Source organism: Mya arenaria, chromosome 1, assembly GCF_026914265.1.
Source record: "Mya arenaria isolate MELC-2E11 chromosome 1, ASM2691426v1".
Taxonomy (NCBI): Eukaryota; Metazoa; Mollusca; class Bivalvia; order Myida; family Myidae; genus Mya; species Mya arenaria.
Genome location: NC_069122.1, coordinates 20165243 through 20181962, shown reverse-complemented (window position 1 = coordinate 20181962; position 16720 = coordinate 20165243). Strand labels below are relative to the sequence as shown.

Sequence of the window (16720 nt, the reverse complement as noted above, 5' to 3'; positions counted from 1 at the left end):
GCGCCAAAATACCACATGAATACACAAAGGGCGGAGCTAGTGGGTCAATTAAGTTCCTTTTAGCACTCTACAGAAAATGGTGTTTTCTCGGCCCGCGGCATTGCTCCATTTTACGTAGATTGTAAAAATGAACTTGAACATATACGTAAAGGTAGAATACGGAATAAAAATTTATTTATACCAAGTTCGGGAGTTTCCGAAATTGCAAGATGGCGTTTTAAGAGGCAAGGGAATTGAATATGCATAAGTAGCATGCGTAGAATGCGTAAAATGACTCCTTGAATTTGAAACACAAGCTTTTCCCTCGGATCTTACAACAACTGTGCATATTTGCAACGTGTTTCCATTTATTAGGAGTTAATTATGGCATTTTTAATACATAAAATAATTGTAGGTGATATATGATTGGAATAGAGAATTGTTCTTATGACAGTTTAATAGCTAGAGTTCATTGGCGTGCAGCTAGTTTCTAGTATCGAAATGTATAGTGTGAATATTAGTTGCATTATATACTAGTTTAATAGGTTACCGAATTTTAATTTATTTTTTAACTGAATTAGAAAATAATTCAGATAGTAAGGTTTGTTAGGCTGAGCACTGATTTTAATACCACTTATGTTGTAAAATGTTTATTCATCAAGTTATTAAATCATCGCATATAAAATTGTGCAGTCAGATAGTAAATTGGACGTGGAACTGTCTTTCTTATCTTTTTATCTTGTCTACAAGATGCAATACTATATACACCGTTCGTCTAACATAGTTTGGTAAATGAATAAATACCTTGTACATGTGTACATGTGTACAGAGAAAAACGACACCAGATATTATTTTATTCTTAAACCCTACAAACACAGACAAGACACAATTTTTAATTAAAGCAACTCTTTTAATTAAATAAATATTTAAATAAATAAATATTGTTGAACTGACGATAAACTTTAAGCAAAATCACATTTCATATCAGGCAATAACACGACAATGTGATTAATTAGAGACCAGCATGAAACAATTCTGTTCAAAACGAATGTTTAATAACAAAACCTTGAAAAATCTGAATATTATTACATACACTTCGCATGAATATTAAAATAGTAACAGTAAAATAAGGAGAATATAAAGGAAATAAAGGTATGCGGGAACATTCCTAAAATTAATATTCTGGAAATAACGATTAGTATTTTTTACAATTTCCGTTGTGCAAACAACTTTGAATATTTCATTATAAACTGTAATTTTATAAACTTAGCCTAAACAAATACAATCTAGAAATCACCACCACTTTTCACGTCCCTTTCGACTTATATATTTCTTAAATTGTTGACATTTCAATATGACCGATATTGATGCTTTCAAGTTCATTTCTGTCTTGAAAGGTTTCGATTTAAAGGTCTTACAATAACATTAAATTTGCATTGGCATGTTTCAAACCTTAGAAATGGATAAAATGTAGTGAAAATGAGCAAACTTTCTTCTACAATCAGACCATTTTGGTCAACTAGGCACACTTTTATGAGTTTGTATGAATAAAACTGGACGTCGTTTGTGTAACGTTCTTGCTGTGTTATTGCCTTTTGCCCGTTTTCGCTTTTTGTGTTTGTGTAAAAGAATCAAGGCAGCTCGACGCCCACACCCGCCGCAGGTAATGTGCAACATCAATGTTTGGCTGTCAGAATTAATTGCGTCTACAAGAATTGACGGGTGTAACGTTAACTGTAGGGTCTTTGTCTTTTTGAGGCGAGATTTCACCGTTGTGAGTACAGTCCCTTGTTTTCCATCGTGCGTCACATTGGAAACCATAAGCTTGATTTCCAATAATTGCCTTCGACGTCTGTCCTTTTTGCTCTTCTTTGTCAAATCAATCTTGTTTTTATCCGATGATTTGACCGACTGGAAATCCAAACTGTTTTGATTTCTTTTCTTCTTGTATTTGAGTCTCACGAGTAAATTTACCATGTCTATAACCGTTCGATTATCGGACGAAATGCCGGATAACTCAAACTGAATGGTGTGAGTGTCTGCGGCCGTAGCTGAGAATACAAAAATCAGAGTAAATTGTTCGATTGTAACAATGAGTGACATTTTTGATTTGATACTGATAAAATTCATAATTCCAAAACGTACTGTGCGAAGTTACACTGAAATCACCGTCCGTATCAGTCAACCGTTTAATTTTATCACTTTATAAGCCACTGTTGCTTTTAGGACGACAGTCCTACTAAATAGGTACTTAATTTGCCGTCAACAAAACAGTTTACATGCATATATCCAGATTCTGTGTTTACAAAATTGATTTCCTGACTAAATGATATGGTTGTCTGCTACATACGTTCCTTTCATTAACATATCATTCAAAAGTTATATATTATATGTAGTTTATACCTGGTAATTCTGAGAGAATTCTGGTGATATCGCGTGATCTAAAAGCCATCACCTTGGACCTTTGTGGGGGTTTGGTGGTGAGAGGAGGAGCAGTTGGACGCATTGGAGGATCCATGATTCCTAAGCGCCTCAGTATGTCGGCTTTTATGATGGCTAAGTTGCGAAGCTCTATCATCCGTATCTAAAAGAAACCCAAAGCATAAAATTCAGATGAGATGGTTTATAGGCGAGGAGTGTTTTTAGGTGATCACACCTAGCTGGTCCCGGTTTTGAGGCCAACCAAAACTAACTTTATGATGCTATTAAATTGACATCAGTTGCAGTTTCTTTCCAACATATAATACCAAGCGTAACTCATAATACAGCTCTATACGTATGAGAAGTATGAAGGCGTTGCTGGAATCATGTTCGTTTGTTCTACTCTGTTGACAAAAAACCTGTTATATAACTAGCTGTTGCCATCATAATTTTGCCAAAAAGACCATAGTTTTTAGAATGGCACTTATTCAGTCTTAATAATTAGATTTAAAATCAAAATTTGATTACCTTTTGTGTGAACCGGTCGATAAAACACATCGGCAACTGTTTTTTATCATAAAAACACATTTCAATTTTACTTGATCAAATCTGAAGCGATCGGATTAAACTATGCTACCTGAAAGTTTTGGTGTGATGTTGGTACCTCTGAGTTTTGATATATGCGTGGGGCTTCGTGCTGAATACAGATACTCGAGTAAGAATTATAGGCCAAAACGACCAAAATATACATGAAACGGTCCATGCGAGTTGACATTCTGAAAATACAAATGTAGTTGTTGTTCATTTTACTTGAAAACGCCTTTCAGTTTTTCAATTTATCTTGCCCAGAAATATCAGTTAATGTCGGTAAGGATAACATTTAAAACCGCAAGAACTTCCGCATTCATTGTAAAAATATCTCAATTGATGATCCCTTTGAAATTTCAAGAATTCGAGAAATCAACGGTATTTGAAACAAGCGATTTAGCAGTAATAGATCATCGGATCCAAATTAAACAGAATTCCCCGAAGGAATTAATGTTCCCCTCATCGTTCAAATATTTACAGCACAGGTTTGACATAAATTCTTAGTACCTGTTGAACGTCTGCATTAATTATCGATACGCAAGCTATAATGATGTTACACCATATGGCCTTGTCAGATATGTTTGGTATTTTCAGGATTATTTAATCTTGCATACTGACGAAAATGATAGTTATACTTTCACAGGAAAACGCCTGCGTAACAAGGAAATGTACATGCTACTGCATGTACTGCTATTAAACAGAAAGTGCTTGACTTTACCTAGCTATTCTACTAGAACAGATATATCCTCGTTAAATAAGACATGTTTGTTTGTTCATTAATTCATTCATTCATTCATTCATTCATTCATTCATTCATTCATTCATTCATTCATTCATTCATTCATTCATTCATTCATTCATTCATTCAGTCAGTCAGTCAGTCAGTCAGTCAGTCATTTATTACTTCATTCATTCATTTATTTATTCATTTATTTATATTTTTTATATTTTTTCTTCATCTTTTTAATATTTATTTCTTATTAATATAACATCAAGTTTATTCCTTTATTATTTATTTGTTTTCACTTTCTTCAGCAAGTGTGATCTTTAATCTTTAATCGGATCGCTTAATCAAAGTGATTACGCCTAAATAGAATATATATCTTTGTGATATAAAAACTATTGGTATGTATTTTTCTACTAAAGTGTTTGTATCAGAAGCACGTTTTGTTCTATTAAGCATTTATATAAATAGTTCAACATTATGAATGTGCTTACCTCTGAATAAATGTTGAATTTCTGTTACGCAACGATATATGATCCAACCGTGTTCAATCTCCGATATGATAAGTCATTAGCTTCACGGCAATCCAACACTAGTAACACTCTTGTCGGTATTTTCCATGTCCCCGCATGTTCACTTGAGGCATACTCACATAAACAGATGCTTCCGTGAAGCCTAAAGCCTTTCAGACATCCCAATGCTGTTGAGACGCGTATTCCAATTCGTTGGAATCATTCCGCCTTCATAGTATTCGTCTATATTTCTCCTCCTCTGATAAGCTGCCATGATAATAATACGGTTCAAGAAAAATGTAAAATTGCTATCACATAGTTTTGCGTAAATATTACATCTATTCAATAATCTTTAAAACTAGACAATAAATGTAAACGTGAAAGATATTGCATTGTATTGTCTTGTCCTTTGAATTAAAGAATATTTTTATTCTACATGTTCAAGATAGTGATACATCACTTAAAGTGCTAAACAAAGTACCTTCCGTATAAAATAGGATACAAAAAGAACAGCTTTGCAGGAAATACATTAAAAGGAGGAGGTTCCCAACAGTTTCGGTTATATTGACAGGATAGTAGTTGCAACAGTTCTGAAATTGAAATATCGATTGCAGCCCAAGTATGAACAAAGCAATCTTGGTGTTGAACAACTGTCACCGCTAAGTACGCATAATCTAGTTAAAACCAAGAGTTACATCCCTGTTTCGCTGACTGTTCCAATGCGATAACCCCCAACATTTGTTGATAAATATATTTCACTCATATGGTATATGTCTTTGTTGTATTTTGACGTTGCATTTACTTATGTAGTGTAACTTATACCTTCCCTCAGTATCATCGTCAATGTTTACAGACCTGATGTTATAATCAAAGTTATGTCTTGCAACACTTGCCTCTTGGTCATCATTTTTATTTCGGCAAATGGGCTTGTCCCTGTATTGTGAAAATTAGTGTGTGTTTTTTCATTGAAATCATGAACGATGATAAGAGATTCACTGTCAGCACCCCAGGGAGGAACTAATTCACCAAGAACTATTTACACCAGATGGCAATGAAAAGAGGGACAATATTCCATTATCATAAATAGTACTTTACTCACTATTACGGTAAAAAAGGTGGAGAAAGGAACGTACTTGTATTGTGTAAATACCTGCTGTAATTTACATAATATATCGTGCAACCCATTATATTTAGGGAAAATTGGAAGTGATAACTCAGTGTCACATGCCTTTTTCCTACTTATTATCATATGACAGTGACTACTTCCATCTTTATAGGTTTTGAAGCGAAATGGTTTGTGATTACAAAAATGACTGAACATGCTATGTGTACTTGAATTACATTTTAACAATATCAGTACATTGCTCGTGCGTATACTTCGATGTGTTTTCCTAAATGTGTTTATTGTTTATTTCACAAGAAGAACTTTGTCCCAATAAACGGTGTTGGGGGTCGTGAAACAGTAGAATTCAGTGTTATTTCACGAGCCAACTGGTCAATAAAGATGTTTCACAAATCAAAAAGAACTATTTCTGAAAGTGTTTTGGTTTTCAAACCACCCCAAATTCCACATCCAGGGTTTAATTATCCTACTCAGATAACATATCTAAATGGAGCAGGGTGAAACAGAACAATTGCTGCTTCTGATATATGTTTTTGTTCGAATGGGTTCCGATTGTGGACTTGTTTTTATTGCGACCTCCTCAATTCAATCATGAGAATTTCCAGCGATTGAATTTTATCTAAAATGATATTGCTTTTTTGTCCTATTGCTATATTACAGTAAGCTGAATCGAGCCAGATGCATTGTATTAATTGGATTATCCTTGAAGTTTCGTTTTAATTATACTTTGACAAACTTTTATTTAACTTTTCAAATGCAAATCCAGCTTATGTTTAAATCAAACGCTTTTCAAGAAAAGCTGCGCACATTAAAAGAAAACTAAAAAAAACTGAATAGTGTTTAATTTCTTGTTTTCAAATGATTTAGTTGTTAAAGTTAATTCCTCTCTTGCAGGCTAAAGGTCCATGCCACATGTTGCTATTCGGAGAGAAATTTGGAAGCTTAAGGTTAGCAGATCTTAATTTTGACATCCCAAAATAGCATCCAGTATTTGCTAAACTGTGCTTAGGTTCAATTGAAATATACATGTTATACATATTGCAACAAAGATTTTCAATGATGTAATTATATACTATATAGAAAACCTGTCACCTTTTTTTCAGGGGAGCTTTAAACCACAGGGCCATACTTTGAACAATCTTTGTAAAAGACATCTACATTGCACACCTATGTCAGACTGCATACACAATGCTATTAGGAAGTAGTTTTTATTTATAAAGAGAAGAATAATTTTCTCCCTCTTAATTTGTGCTTGGTACTCAATTCATATAACATGTTACCATGATAACTTAGTGCTGTTGATAAATATTAGGCACTGCCTTTTGTCTAATGCTATTCTTATTACTGCTGCAGACTTTTGTACATAGCAAAGCAAGTTGAGTAGACTAAGATGAGATGAATATCGTTTTTTTAAAGTATGAACTATTGAAATGGCTTTTAAATACTTTGACCATCAAATTTCATAACATGGTGTCAGTTGATCATCACACTTCTAGTGAGAATGGAATACCAAACATAATTTTATTTTTTATTATATACCCATCATCAATCCACATGCAATACATATCACAAAATACTTTAACCCATATTCCGCTCCAGTGCAATACGGCCATATACCACTCTTGTGACATCACGTCATAACAAGTATGTTGCGCAATATTAAATTGACGTCATTAAACCAATGAGTGCATCCTTAAAATGAAATTTATTATGCAAAGATGTGGCTTCTAAGTGATCTAATCAGTAATGTATATAATAAAATGGTTATTAGTACTGCGTTTTGATCCGGATATGGCGGGATGTCATATTTGATTCTGGTAGTTTTTTGTAGATTGATTTTACTCGGCTTGTGCCTTGTGAAATCCGAATCTGCAAAAATCTACTTGAGTTAAATACAACCTCCTGGATCAAAACGCAGGAACAACAAAACCTGTTACCCCATGGACAAAGCATCTTTAACCCACAGGGCCATTGTAACTTTAAAAATCATTGTAAAAGACATTTACATACAAGATGCTTAAGGAAGTAGTTTGGAAAAATTAAGAATTATTTTCTCCATCTTAATTTGTATGCATTAAATAACTCAATAATTGCAGCAGTTGGTCATTCTTGTATTGTTATCTGTCACTGTCCTATCTCAATAGATGCAAAAGGTTGTAGGTTCATGATTCTCCTGGTCCAATATGTCAAACAGAAAGAAGATGTTGAATGTCGAATCAAGAAGCTTTCTTTTCAGGCACTCCAAATTGCATAGTACTGTAACATTTGGAATGCCAAAAAATTGTTGGATTCCTAGGCAACAGGTATCAGGTGTTGCAGTACATTGGGCAAATACTTTTCACCCGTCCTTGTAAATCTAAAAAAGCTTTCATTTCGCAAAAGTAGTTCATATAACTATATTAAGGTTGCTAAATCAGAGTTTGAATAATTCTGCAAACTAGATGTGCCTTTAATTGCAGCAATTTGAAATATACATGTTATACATATTGCAACAAAGTCTTTTCTTTGCATGTTGGCAAACAAAGATTCGCCCATTTATATAAAACATTAAAATGTTAAATCGGTAAATATCGAGCAAGGCGTTTTGATCCAAAATACTAAGTTGATATTGTTTTATAAAAATCCCTGAAAAACAGTGAATAGAAGATCATCGAATAAACATACGTTTACAGGAATCTACCTTAGTTATACATTTGAATTTTCTATTATTGAAGGCGGATATTTTAAGTTAATAGTTTCATATCGTTTAATTTGAACCTTTCAGTCATATGCAAGTTTGTAATTTTGTGTACTTTATCTTATCGCGTTGTGTGTCTCATTTGATCAGTGTGTAGTAGAAAAGCGCCTTTTGAAGTGGTTTGACTGTAAGGCCAGAATTATTGTACTATTTATAAAAACAAAATATATTCAAAGAGAACAAGATTATTCACGTTTTTATTTTACTATTTTCATGACAATTTAAAATTTCCATCTGCCGTTTGCTTTCGTAGGCAGAATCTGATCGTCAATGGGTAACAGTCATTGCCAAACACAAAGCGCTTCCATATCGAGTTGTAATTTTCATTCCAAATCAATATTGACAGAAGTACAAATCTAGTTACACTGAAAAACTTTTGCAAGCCAATGCACCGATTTATATTTCAACTTTCGTTCAAATCAAATAATTGGCATTTCGACTTTGATAAAATTAAACGAAAACTCAGACAGGATACCAAGAACTCTATGAAGAATTCTTATGACTTCAAAGTGCTTCTCTGTTTCGTGGACACAAAGTCTTTAGCAGGCAGATTTCTTTTCCATGTGATGCGGGTTTTTCCCAATAATTCATAATTTTGATATGATAATCGTTATTGCAATAATTAAATGGCATTCTGGATTCACTGGATCACCATTCAATGGTAATTTAAACATCATTCAAATGAACGCCGCGCGTTTTAGTGGTTTAGTAACCCTTACGATGGAGTTGAAAGGCAACTTTGAGAACATCCTTTTTAAACGAATTCATCCTGTGACAACGTTTCAGGTTCTTTGTTCTCTGCTACCATCGATTTTGTCTTAATGGCAGCTAGAGACTGACAAGATATACCCTTATTGTCGTAGGAAACTGTGATTATAAATTATGAAATGTTCTTTTTTCCCCATAGGTCATTGCCAAGTCTAAGTAAGTCAAGTACATGAATTTGTTTCAGTGAATCGGTCTCAGGGTATTCTTCTTCTTCACTAATCATAGAAGTACTTGAAGTTTATCAATTACTTTTTATTAGCATCTGTTTTCTTCTTAAAGTTGGTGATTAATGCATTCTTCGATAGAATTTGCCATTCTCGTTTCTTCTTTATTAAGTGTTTGGAATAGTGTGAGGTTGTTAACGGAAAGTAGTTAATCCCCAGTACAATTACATTTTACTGACCGTTCCAAGGCGGTTCCCAAACATTCCTTGATCGACACCTCTAGTTGTATACATTATATATGTTGTGGGTTGTTTGTGGGTGTTTGTGTTATTGTTCTGTGTATCTGGTTTTTGGCCTGTGTCATTTATGAACGACTTAATATATACCATTTTGACTGCTGGACTTGTTTCTGTAGTTGTTCATATAAACTTTAGCAGAGACTGCGTCCGTTTTACATATATTTAGTACTGATAAAACATAACGCTTTTGCGTAGGGGATAAAAATGTATGTTATCGCAGAAAATTCATGCCGCGAAGGTACTCATTACTCCATCAATGACACTTCCCATATTTTCCGCTTTTGATTTGTTTAAAAATGTTACGAAATACTTGCTTTTTCTTGTTTTTGAATGACTTTTCTAATACCCAATTTAAGAATAAATTGCAATATTAAATATAATCAAAGTGCTGAAAGCACTGATGGACTAGGGCTTCATTCAGGGGAATGTTGACAACCATATTCTAAGCATTGAAAAAATCGGCTCACATCACAAGGGGTCACTGTTTAATGGGCTAGCTTAAACTTTAGACTAAAACTGCTTGCTCGCTGCAAAGGAAATTTGAAAATTTTAGTTAAATGTGTGTAAAGTGAGGGGGGTAGGCACACATACTTCTTTAATTTAATAAAATCCTTTTATATCAAAGGTCTGTTATTTGCAGTTTCAGAGAAGATTTTCAATGATGTAATTATATACTATATAGAAAACCTGTCACCTCTTTTTCAGGGGAGCTTTAAACCACAGGGCCATACTTTGAACAATCTTTGTAAAAGACATCTACATTGCACACCTATGTCAGACTGCATACACAATGCTATTAGGAAGTAGTTTTTATTTAAAAAGAGAAGAATAATTTTCTCCCTCTTAATTTGTGCTTGGTACTCAATTCATATAACATGTTACCATGATAACTTAGTGCTGTTGATAAATATTAGGCACTGCCTTTTGTCTAATGCTATTCATATTACTGCTGCAGACTTTTGTACATAGCAAAGCAAGTTGAGTAGACTAAGATGAGATGAATATCGTTTTTAAAGTATGAACTATTGAAATGGCTTTTAAATACTTTGACCATCAAATTTCATAACATGGTGTCAGTTGTTCATCACACTGCTAGTGAGAATGGAATACCAAACATAATTTTATTTTTTATTATATACCCATCATCAATCCACATGCAATACATATCACAAAATACTTTAACCCATATTCCGCTCCAGTGCAATACGGCCATATACCACTCTTGTGACGTCACGTCATAACAAGTATGTTGCGCAATATTAAATTGACGTCATTAAACCAATGAGTGCATCCTTAAAATGAAATTTATTATGCAAAGATGTGGCTTCTAAGTGATCTAATCAGTAATGTATATAATAAAATGGTTATTAGTACTGCGTTTTGATCCGGATATGGCGGGATGTCATATTTGATTCTGGTAGTTTTTTGTAGATTTGATTTTACTCGGCTTGTGCCTTGTGAAATCCGAATCTGCAAAAATCTACTTGAGTTTAATACAACCTCCTGGATCAAAACGCAGGAACAACAAAACCTGTTACCCCATGGACAAAGCATCTTTAACCCACAGGGCCATTGTAACTTTAAAAATCATTGTAAAAGACAACTACATACAAGATGCTTAAGGAAGTAGTTTGGAAAAATTAAGAATTATTTTCTCCATCTTAATTTGTACGCATTAGATAACTCAATAATTGCAGCAGTTGGTCATTCTTGTATTGTTATCTGTCACTGTCCTATCTCAATAGATGCAAAAGGTTGTAGGTTCATGATTCTCCTGGTCCAATATGTCAAACAGAAAGAAGATGTTGAATGTCGAATCAAGAAGCTTTCTTTTCAGGCACTCCAAATTGCATAGTACTGTAACATTTGGAATGCCAAAAAATTGTTGGATTCCTAGGCAACAGGTATCAGATGTTGCAGTACATTGGGCAAATACTTTTCACCCGTCCTTGTAAATCTAAAAAAGCTTTCATTTCGCAAAAGTAGTTCATATAACTATATTAAGGTTGCTAAATCAGAGTTTGAATAATTCTGCAAACTAGATGTGCCTTTAATTGCAGCAATTTGAACTCCAACTCATATTTCAATTAAGCTGGTTAAGCAATACTGCAGTTCCTTGGTGTGAAATTGCTTTATTTACTTTAATAAACAAACAGTTCTTGCGTTGGAAAGTACAATGTATTACTACTATGCATTTTTCTTGCCCTGACTCCATCCAAGCCTTAAATCTTAGATCAACATGTACTTTGGGTTATGTGTAATATCAATGACAACTATAAATTATGTTCAATTTAGTTTCACTTATGATATTTCATTCCACATACAAAAACACTAACACGTTCTTTAAAACCAATATCCTATGTTATGATAAAACCATTGCCAAGTTGGTAATTTGAAAAGACAAGAAATTATATCTGGTCAGGGTTTGACATAGTCTTTCTAGACAGCGTGCTGGACTTATTTTGCAGTTACTTTGAAAATCTTCAAAACTTAAACTGAACAAGACTAGAGCAAAAAACTCACAATACCAAAAGGGATTTTAAAGACTTACGAGATCATTCTCACATCACCTATACCATTAGTTCTTATCTACAAACTTAAGTCAACATAATAATTCATGTTTTACATAAATATTGCAATGAATAAAACATATTGCAATAAGTGCCAATAACATAGCAATCAAGTATGATCACTATAGGCCTAACCATGAGATTTCAACATTTCCTGATAAACAATAAAACATTTTACTTAACAATTTTCTCATTATTTACACAAGCTGAAAAAATGGTCTCTTTTTGAATACTTCACATATTTCAAGGCTTTCATCATTCAAACTAACAATTCGCTTGTTATTTCAATATTCAATGATTTTGTAAACATTCATAAATAATGGTTAAAATTAACATTCATGCTAATCATGCCTACCAAAAGCACCTGACTGACCAATCAGTATCTAATTTTGGCAGGGCTTATTGGTGGTTCATTGAAATCAACCATGACCTCCCACAATCTGCACTGATCAACAGTAGTTAAGGAGTTTTTTCAATTAGAAAACAACTGCAGTTAATAAAATGTATTCCTCATCACTGAGAGAAAGTTTAGAAAAAATGAACGAAGCCGAGTTACATCTAGTAGGATATCAAATCCTACAAATGTATTCATCATTTTATGTAACCGTATATAGTAAATGTTAAATTTTTGAAAGTCTAAAAAGTTTCATTTTTTGGTATATCAAAGAACATTTGTGTGTATAATTTTGATGATATTTTGTGATTCATTTAATTTCATTCTTGTTTCATTTAGAGTTCAATCCCAAGCTTTCTTGTCCACATTTAAGTGCAAGAAAAGTCACTTAATAATGATCTGAATAAATTCATCATAATGTAAGGTCACATAAAGGATATATTGTGCTTTTTAAAAATAACATTTTTTCATCTGTTTAAAATTATGTCAAATGTAGTGCATTGAAATTTTATTATGAGTTTAAAGCTGCACTCTCATTTTGAACACTTTTTTATTTTTTGTCTTGGAACGAGCCAATTTTTGCGAAAATCCATGGAAACCAGTTATATAAGACTGCTGACCAAAATTTAGATGGCAGATTTTTATATTATAGTTAAAAATTGATGTTTTAAGCATTATTCTTAAACTGTTAGTAACGGTTTAAGCCATAAAACATTAATTTCCGAACGGAAATATGACAAACTACGAGCTGATTGTTTGTCAGCAATCTGATATCATTGGTTTTGAAGATGTTTACGCAAAAATTTGCTCTTTCCAAGACAAAAAAAGTTGTAAAAACGGAAAATCTGTGATAGTGCAGCTTTAAACTATGACAGGAATAATTCAAGGGAATGATTTTTTGTGATTTCTAGCATTAAAATTGTCTGAATCGCATGAAAATTTATAAATTATGTAAGGTATTCTCACATTGGTCACACTTTTTTTAACTTTGTGCTGTCTTCTTTTTGTTTATCTCAAATTAATACAGCATTGGCTTCACTTGTTGTTTATGAAAGGGACTGTACGCCAGATTGGCACCAAAAAAGTTGTTTTTTTCCTGTAACGAATCTAAGGACACTTTTTTAATAAAATATTTTACTCTTTGATATCGTTATTGTAATTAAAATAATAAAATATAAAAAAAAATATCCACTATGCTATGAAGACTTACTTTTACTGGGTGGAATTTTCCAGTATACCTAACTCGCTAATATCATGTAATAGCATCAACGGCAGATCACGCATAAGGAATGAATTCTACTCGGTAGACAAACCTAGTAATCTTTTTTTAATGGAAAAACACGAAATAACTGCTATTAATAAATCATTTGTAAACTAAGGGGATCATCAGTTAGTAAGTTTCAAGCATTAATTGTACACATCGATACCAAGTTTATGTCAATTTTCTACAATTTTCTTTAATTTTTTGCTTTTTCATCATTGACTGAGTACAGCCCGTTTAAACTGTACCTTATAATGTCTGTGACTTATCAAATATTTAATAGTAATGGTCTACAACCAAGATTTGTTTTAATTATCCAGGTTACAAACAGCATTGTGTATGCGATTGGAAAGGTAATCTTGAAAGCTCACTTTTTATTTTTACAAATAACATTCACCCTGCAAGGTACTCATATTTGGATGATACATAAAGATTTGCACAGTCATTTATGTATACTTGCATTTATTGATAAAGGATACCTTTTTCAGATCTTTGATTTAGATTGCCAAGTATAACTTATATAAATAAATATATATTCTTAACTTTATCTGAATACACAAGCTAATGCATCAGTCAATTGTAACAATGCCCCCCCCCCCCCCGGGTCCCGGAATAGTGGGGACTTTTACTTTCGGCCAACCCCAGCTAAAATCCCCACCCTGCGGAGATAATCTGATGGTAAAGTCCCCACCAAATGCCCCGCACCCAAGGGACATTATGTTAAGCCCCATCCATGTATTTTCCGGGAAGACCTGGCACTGCGGGGCCACCTGAAAGGTAAGAACATGGCCCATTTCGCCGGCTATCCCCGGTATACCCCCGGATGTGGGAGCCGTGGTTACAATTGACTGGTGCATAATGATCCATAGTGATCCAATCTCATGCCAAGATGATTTCTGGTCTGACATCGCGAGGTTAGTTATTCTTAAGCATAAAAAAGCTTGGACAGCATTTGAGAAAGACTGTTGTGATGTTGAATCTTCATCACTTCACTATTCCACAACATTGGGTGATAAGCGAACTTTATTGAATATTTTGATTTTAATTTTGTTCCCTAAACGCCACAAGTCAACTGATTAATTAATACAAATTAAATTCTATCTCCACAATATTCGGCACTGCATTGTTAAATAAAACTCAAAAGTGACACTTGTAAATTATTTAACCAAGTACCTTTCCCTCAAATATTTCCCAAATTTATATTGATCTATCAACAACAATGCATCACCATACAGTATCTTTGACTGATTTTTGATTTTCATTCTTGGCTAGAAAACAAAAAGTGAGCACAAAGCGTCTTCAGAAAAAGAACTTGTAAAGTATGCACCAGTCAATTGTAACCACGAACCACGCCCCCTCCCCCCCCCCAGGGAATAGCAGGTACTTTGACTTTCGGTCCAGCCAATCCCCGGTTAAATCCCTGCCCTGCGAGAACGAACTGGTGGTAAAATCCCGTGAATAACCCCCCCCCCGCACCCCGGGTATCTAAGGTAAGAGCAATTCCCTGATATTTTGAGGGAAGACAAAACCACCGCAATCACCCGGCATTGCGAGGACACTAGTGATAATTGGCAAGAAAAACAACATTTTTATTTTATTTTTTATTTTATTATCTTTGTAAAGGATGACGACTAGACCCTGATTTCCATATATTTGCTGACATGACCCTGTTTAAGAAGCCATAACTTTATCACAACTTTTGTGTCAAAACAACGCAACCTGCCCCTGTGGTAAGAGAGGAAATCAAAATTGAGCATGCAAAATTGTTTTACCAATGGCGATGGTTTATCACAATGTCCTGTACTTACACTGAGAGTGGCTCCAAGACTTTTCTATGCAGATAGGTAAACAATCATCTTATTCACAGATGATGTGCACATATTCATACATTTGGCTTCTTTTAGAATGAAACTTCATAAATAAGTATGCGCATATTTGATATTTTTTTATCTCCATTATCACATGATTTTTTCAAACGAACTTGTATTGCTTGAAAATTTACGTGTCAAATTAAAAATGCTACTCACGGTAAGATGAAAATAAATCCGTTTTGATGGTGGTAATCATTCAATGGCGGCTTTATTGATACATTTCCTCAATAAAACACTATGAAATTCACATCATCAGCATCCAGAAGTAGTGATAACTTACATGTATGTCGGAATCATTCGGCAGCTCTGATCAGAGTAACTTTTGAGGTCAATAAGTAGACTGGTACCCTGATTTACTTTTCCTCAAAATATAAAGTTATACAGGTACGCGGCATATGGTTTTTATTTAACATTAATAGTATTTGAACAATAAATACCAAAAATCGTGTTGTATTTAAAAATGTGCTAAGTGCCATGCGATGATTTGTTAAAAAAACTTTGTATCGAAAAGAAAATATCACGGAAACATGCAAATTATGTCGAAAAAAAGAACAGGGACCGACTTCGGAATACCAACATTGTATGCAAAGGATAACAATACTTTTTTAAACCAACTTTCCTGGTTGTTTTCTACTTAAACCGCACGCTTTATTCGCTTTACGTATGAATTCACAAGACATTTCGAATGCGCGACGGGCACCGCCGTTAGCTGATACTGGTTTCTTTTCGGATAAAAGAGAAAGAGGGTACCAGTCTATCAATACAGAGCATTGAACGGAAAAATTTCGATGCGTACTTTTCCAATATGTTCATATTCGTATTGCATATAATCTGACCATATGCAAGAATATTCATGTAGTTAACCCGATTAACTCACTCGCTACGTATGAATTTCTTGTGCTTCATTAAAAGAACATACAGTTAGCTTGAATTGTTAGAACTATTTTTATTTGATGTTTTCATTGTAATCAGTTCTGGTACTACTTTAATTATTCAAATTCGCTAACGGCAATCCAATCAAAATACAGCGTATGAATACATTACGTCAGTGAACCCCCAGATGCGGCTTGAGAATGCAGATAGCGCGTTTATGGCTATGAACTAGGCCACAAGTGCCCTAGTCCAAAAATTGTTTCTCAATTCACCGTCCAATTTACTGTTTATGGGTTCATTTTGCTACAGAAATATTAACAGAAAAAAACATCCGGCCATGTAGCAAAATTCCACCCTGGTGTCTTGAGTTTTAAGTATAGAGGCGTATATCGCTGTAGCCGATGGATTTCTTTATAACCAAGTGAAATAACGTTAG

The 16720-nt window shown here is 33.8% G+C and overlaps 2 protein-coding genes across 4 annotated transcripts in view; one reads left to right on the top strand and one right to left on the bottom strand.

Annotated features, from left to right (window-relative positions):
- Positions 1–317: 317 nt before the first annotated feature.
- Positions 318–4404, bottom strand: LOC128231902 (uncharacterized). 3 transcript variants are annotated; one of them, XM_052945149.1, is made up of 4 exons: positions 4207–4404; positions 3038–3176; positions 2383–2563; positions 318–2030 (listed from the first exon to the last, which is right to left on the bottom strand). In XM_052945149.1, exons 2-4 carry the CDS (start codon positions 3173–3175, stop codon positions 1495–1497), a joined length of 855 nt encoding a protein of 284 aa, XP_052801109.1. In that variant the 5' UTR covers position 3176; positions 4207–4404; the 3' UTR covers positions 318–1494. The 3 variants fall into 3 exon arrangements, with proteins under 3 accessions (XP_052801109.1, XP_052801117.1, XP_052801125.1); XM_052945157.1 differs by having other exon boundaries at positions 3038–3097; XM_052945165.1 differs by lacking the exon at positions 3038–3176.
- Positions 4405–6244: 1840 nt separating this feature from the next.
- The window catches only part of LOC128231890 (uncharacterized protein C10orf67, mitochondrial-like), an 88697-nt gene continuing 78221 nt past the window's right edge, over positions 6245–16720 (top strand). The window contains exon 1 of the mRNA XM_052945146.1: positions 6245–6294. Coding sequence (XP_052801106.1) covers positions 6260–6294 — 35 coding nt within the window. The 5' untranslated portion in view covers positions 6245–6259. The remainder of the gene's footprint in view (positions 6295–16720) is intronic.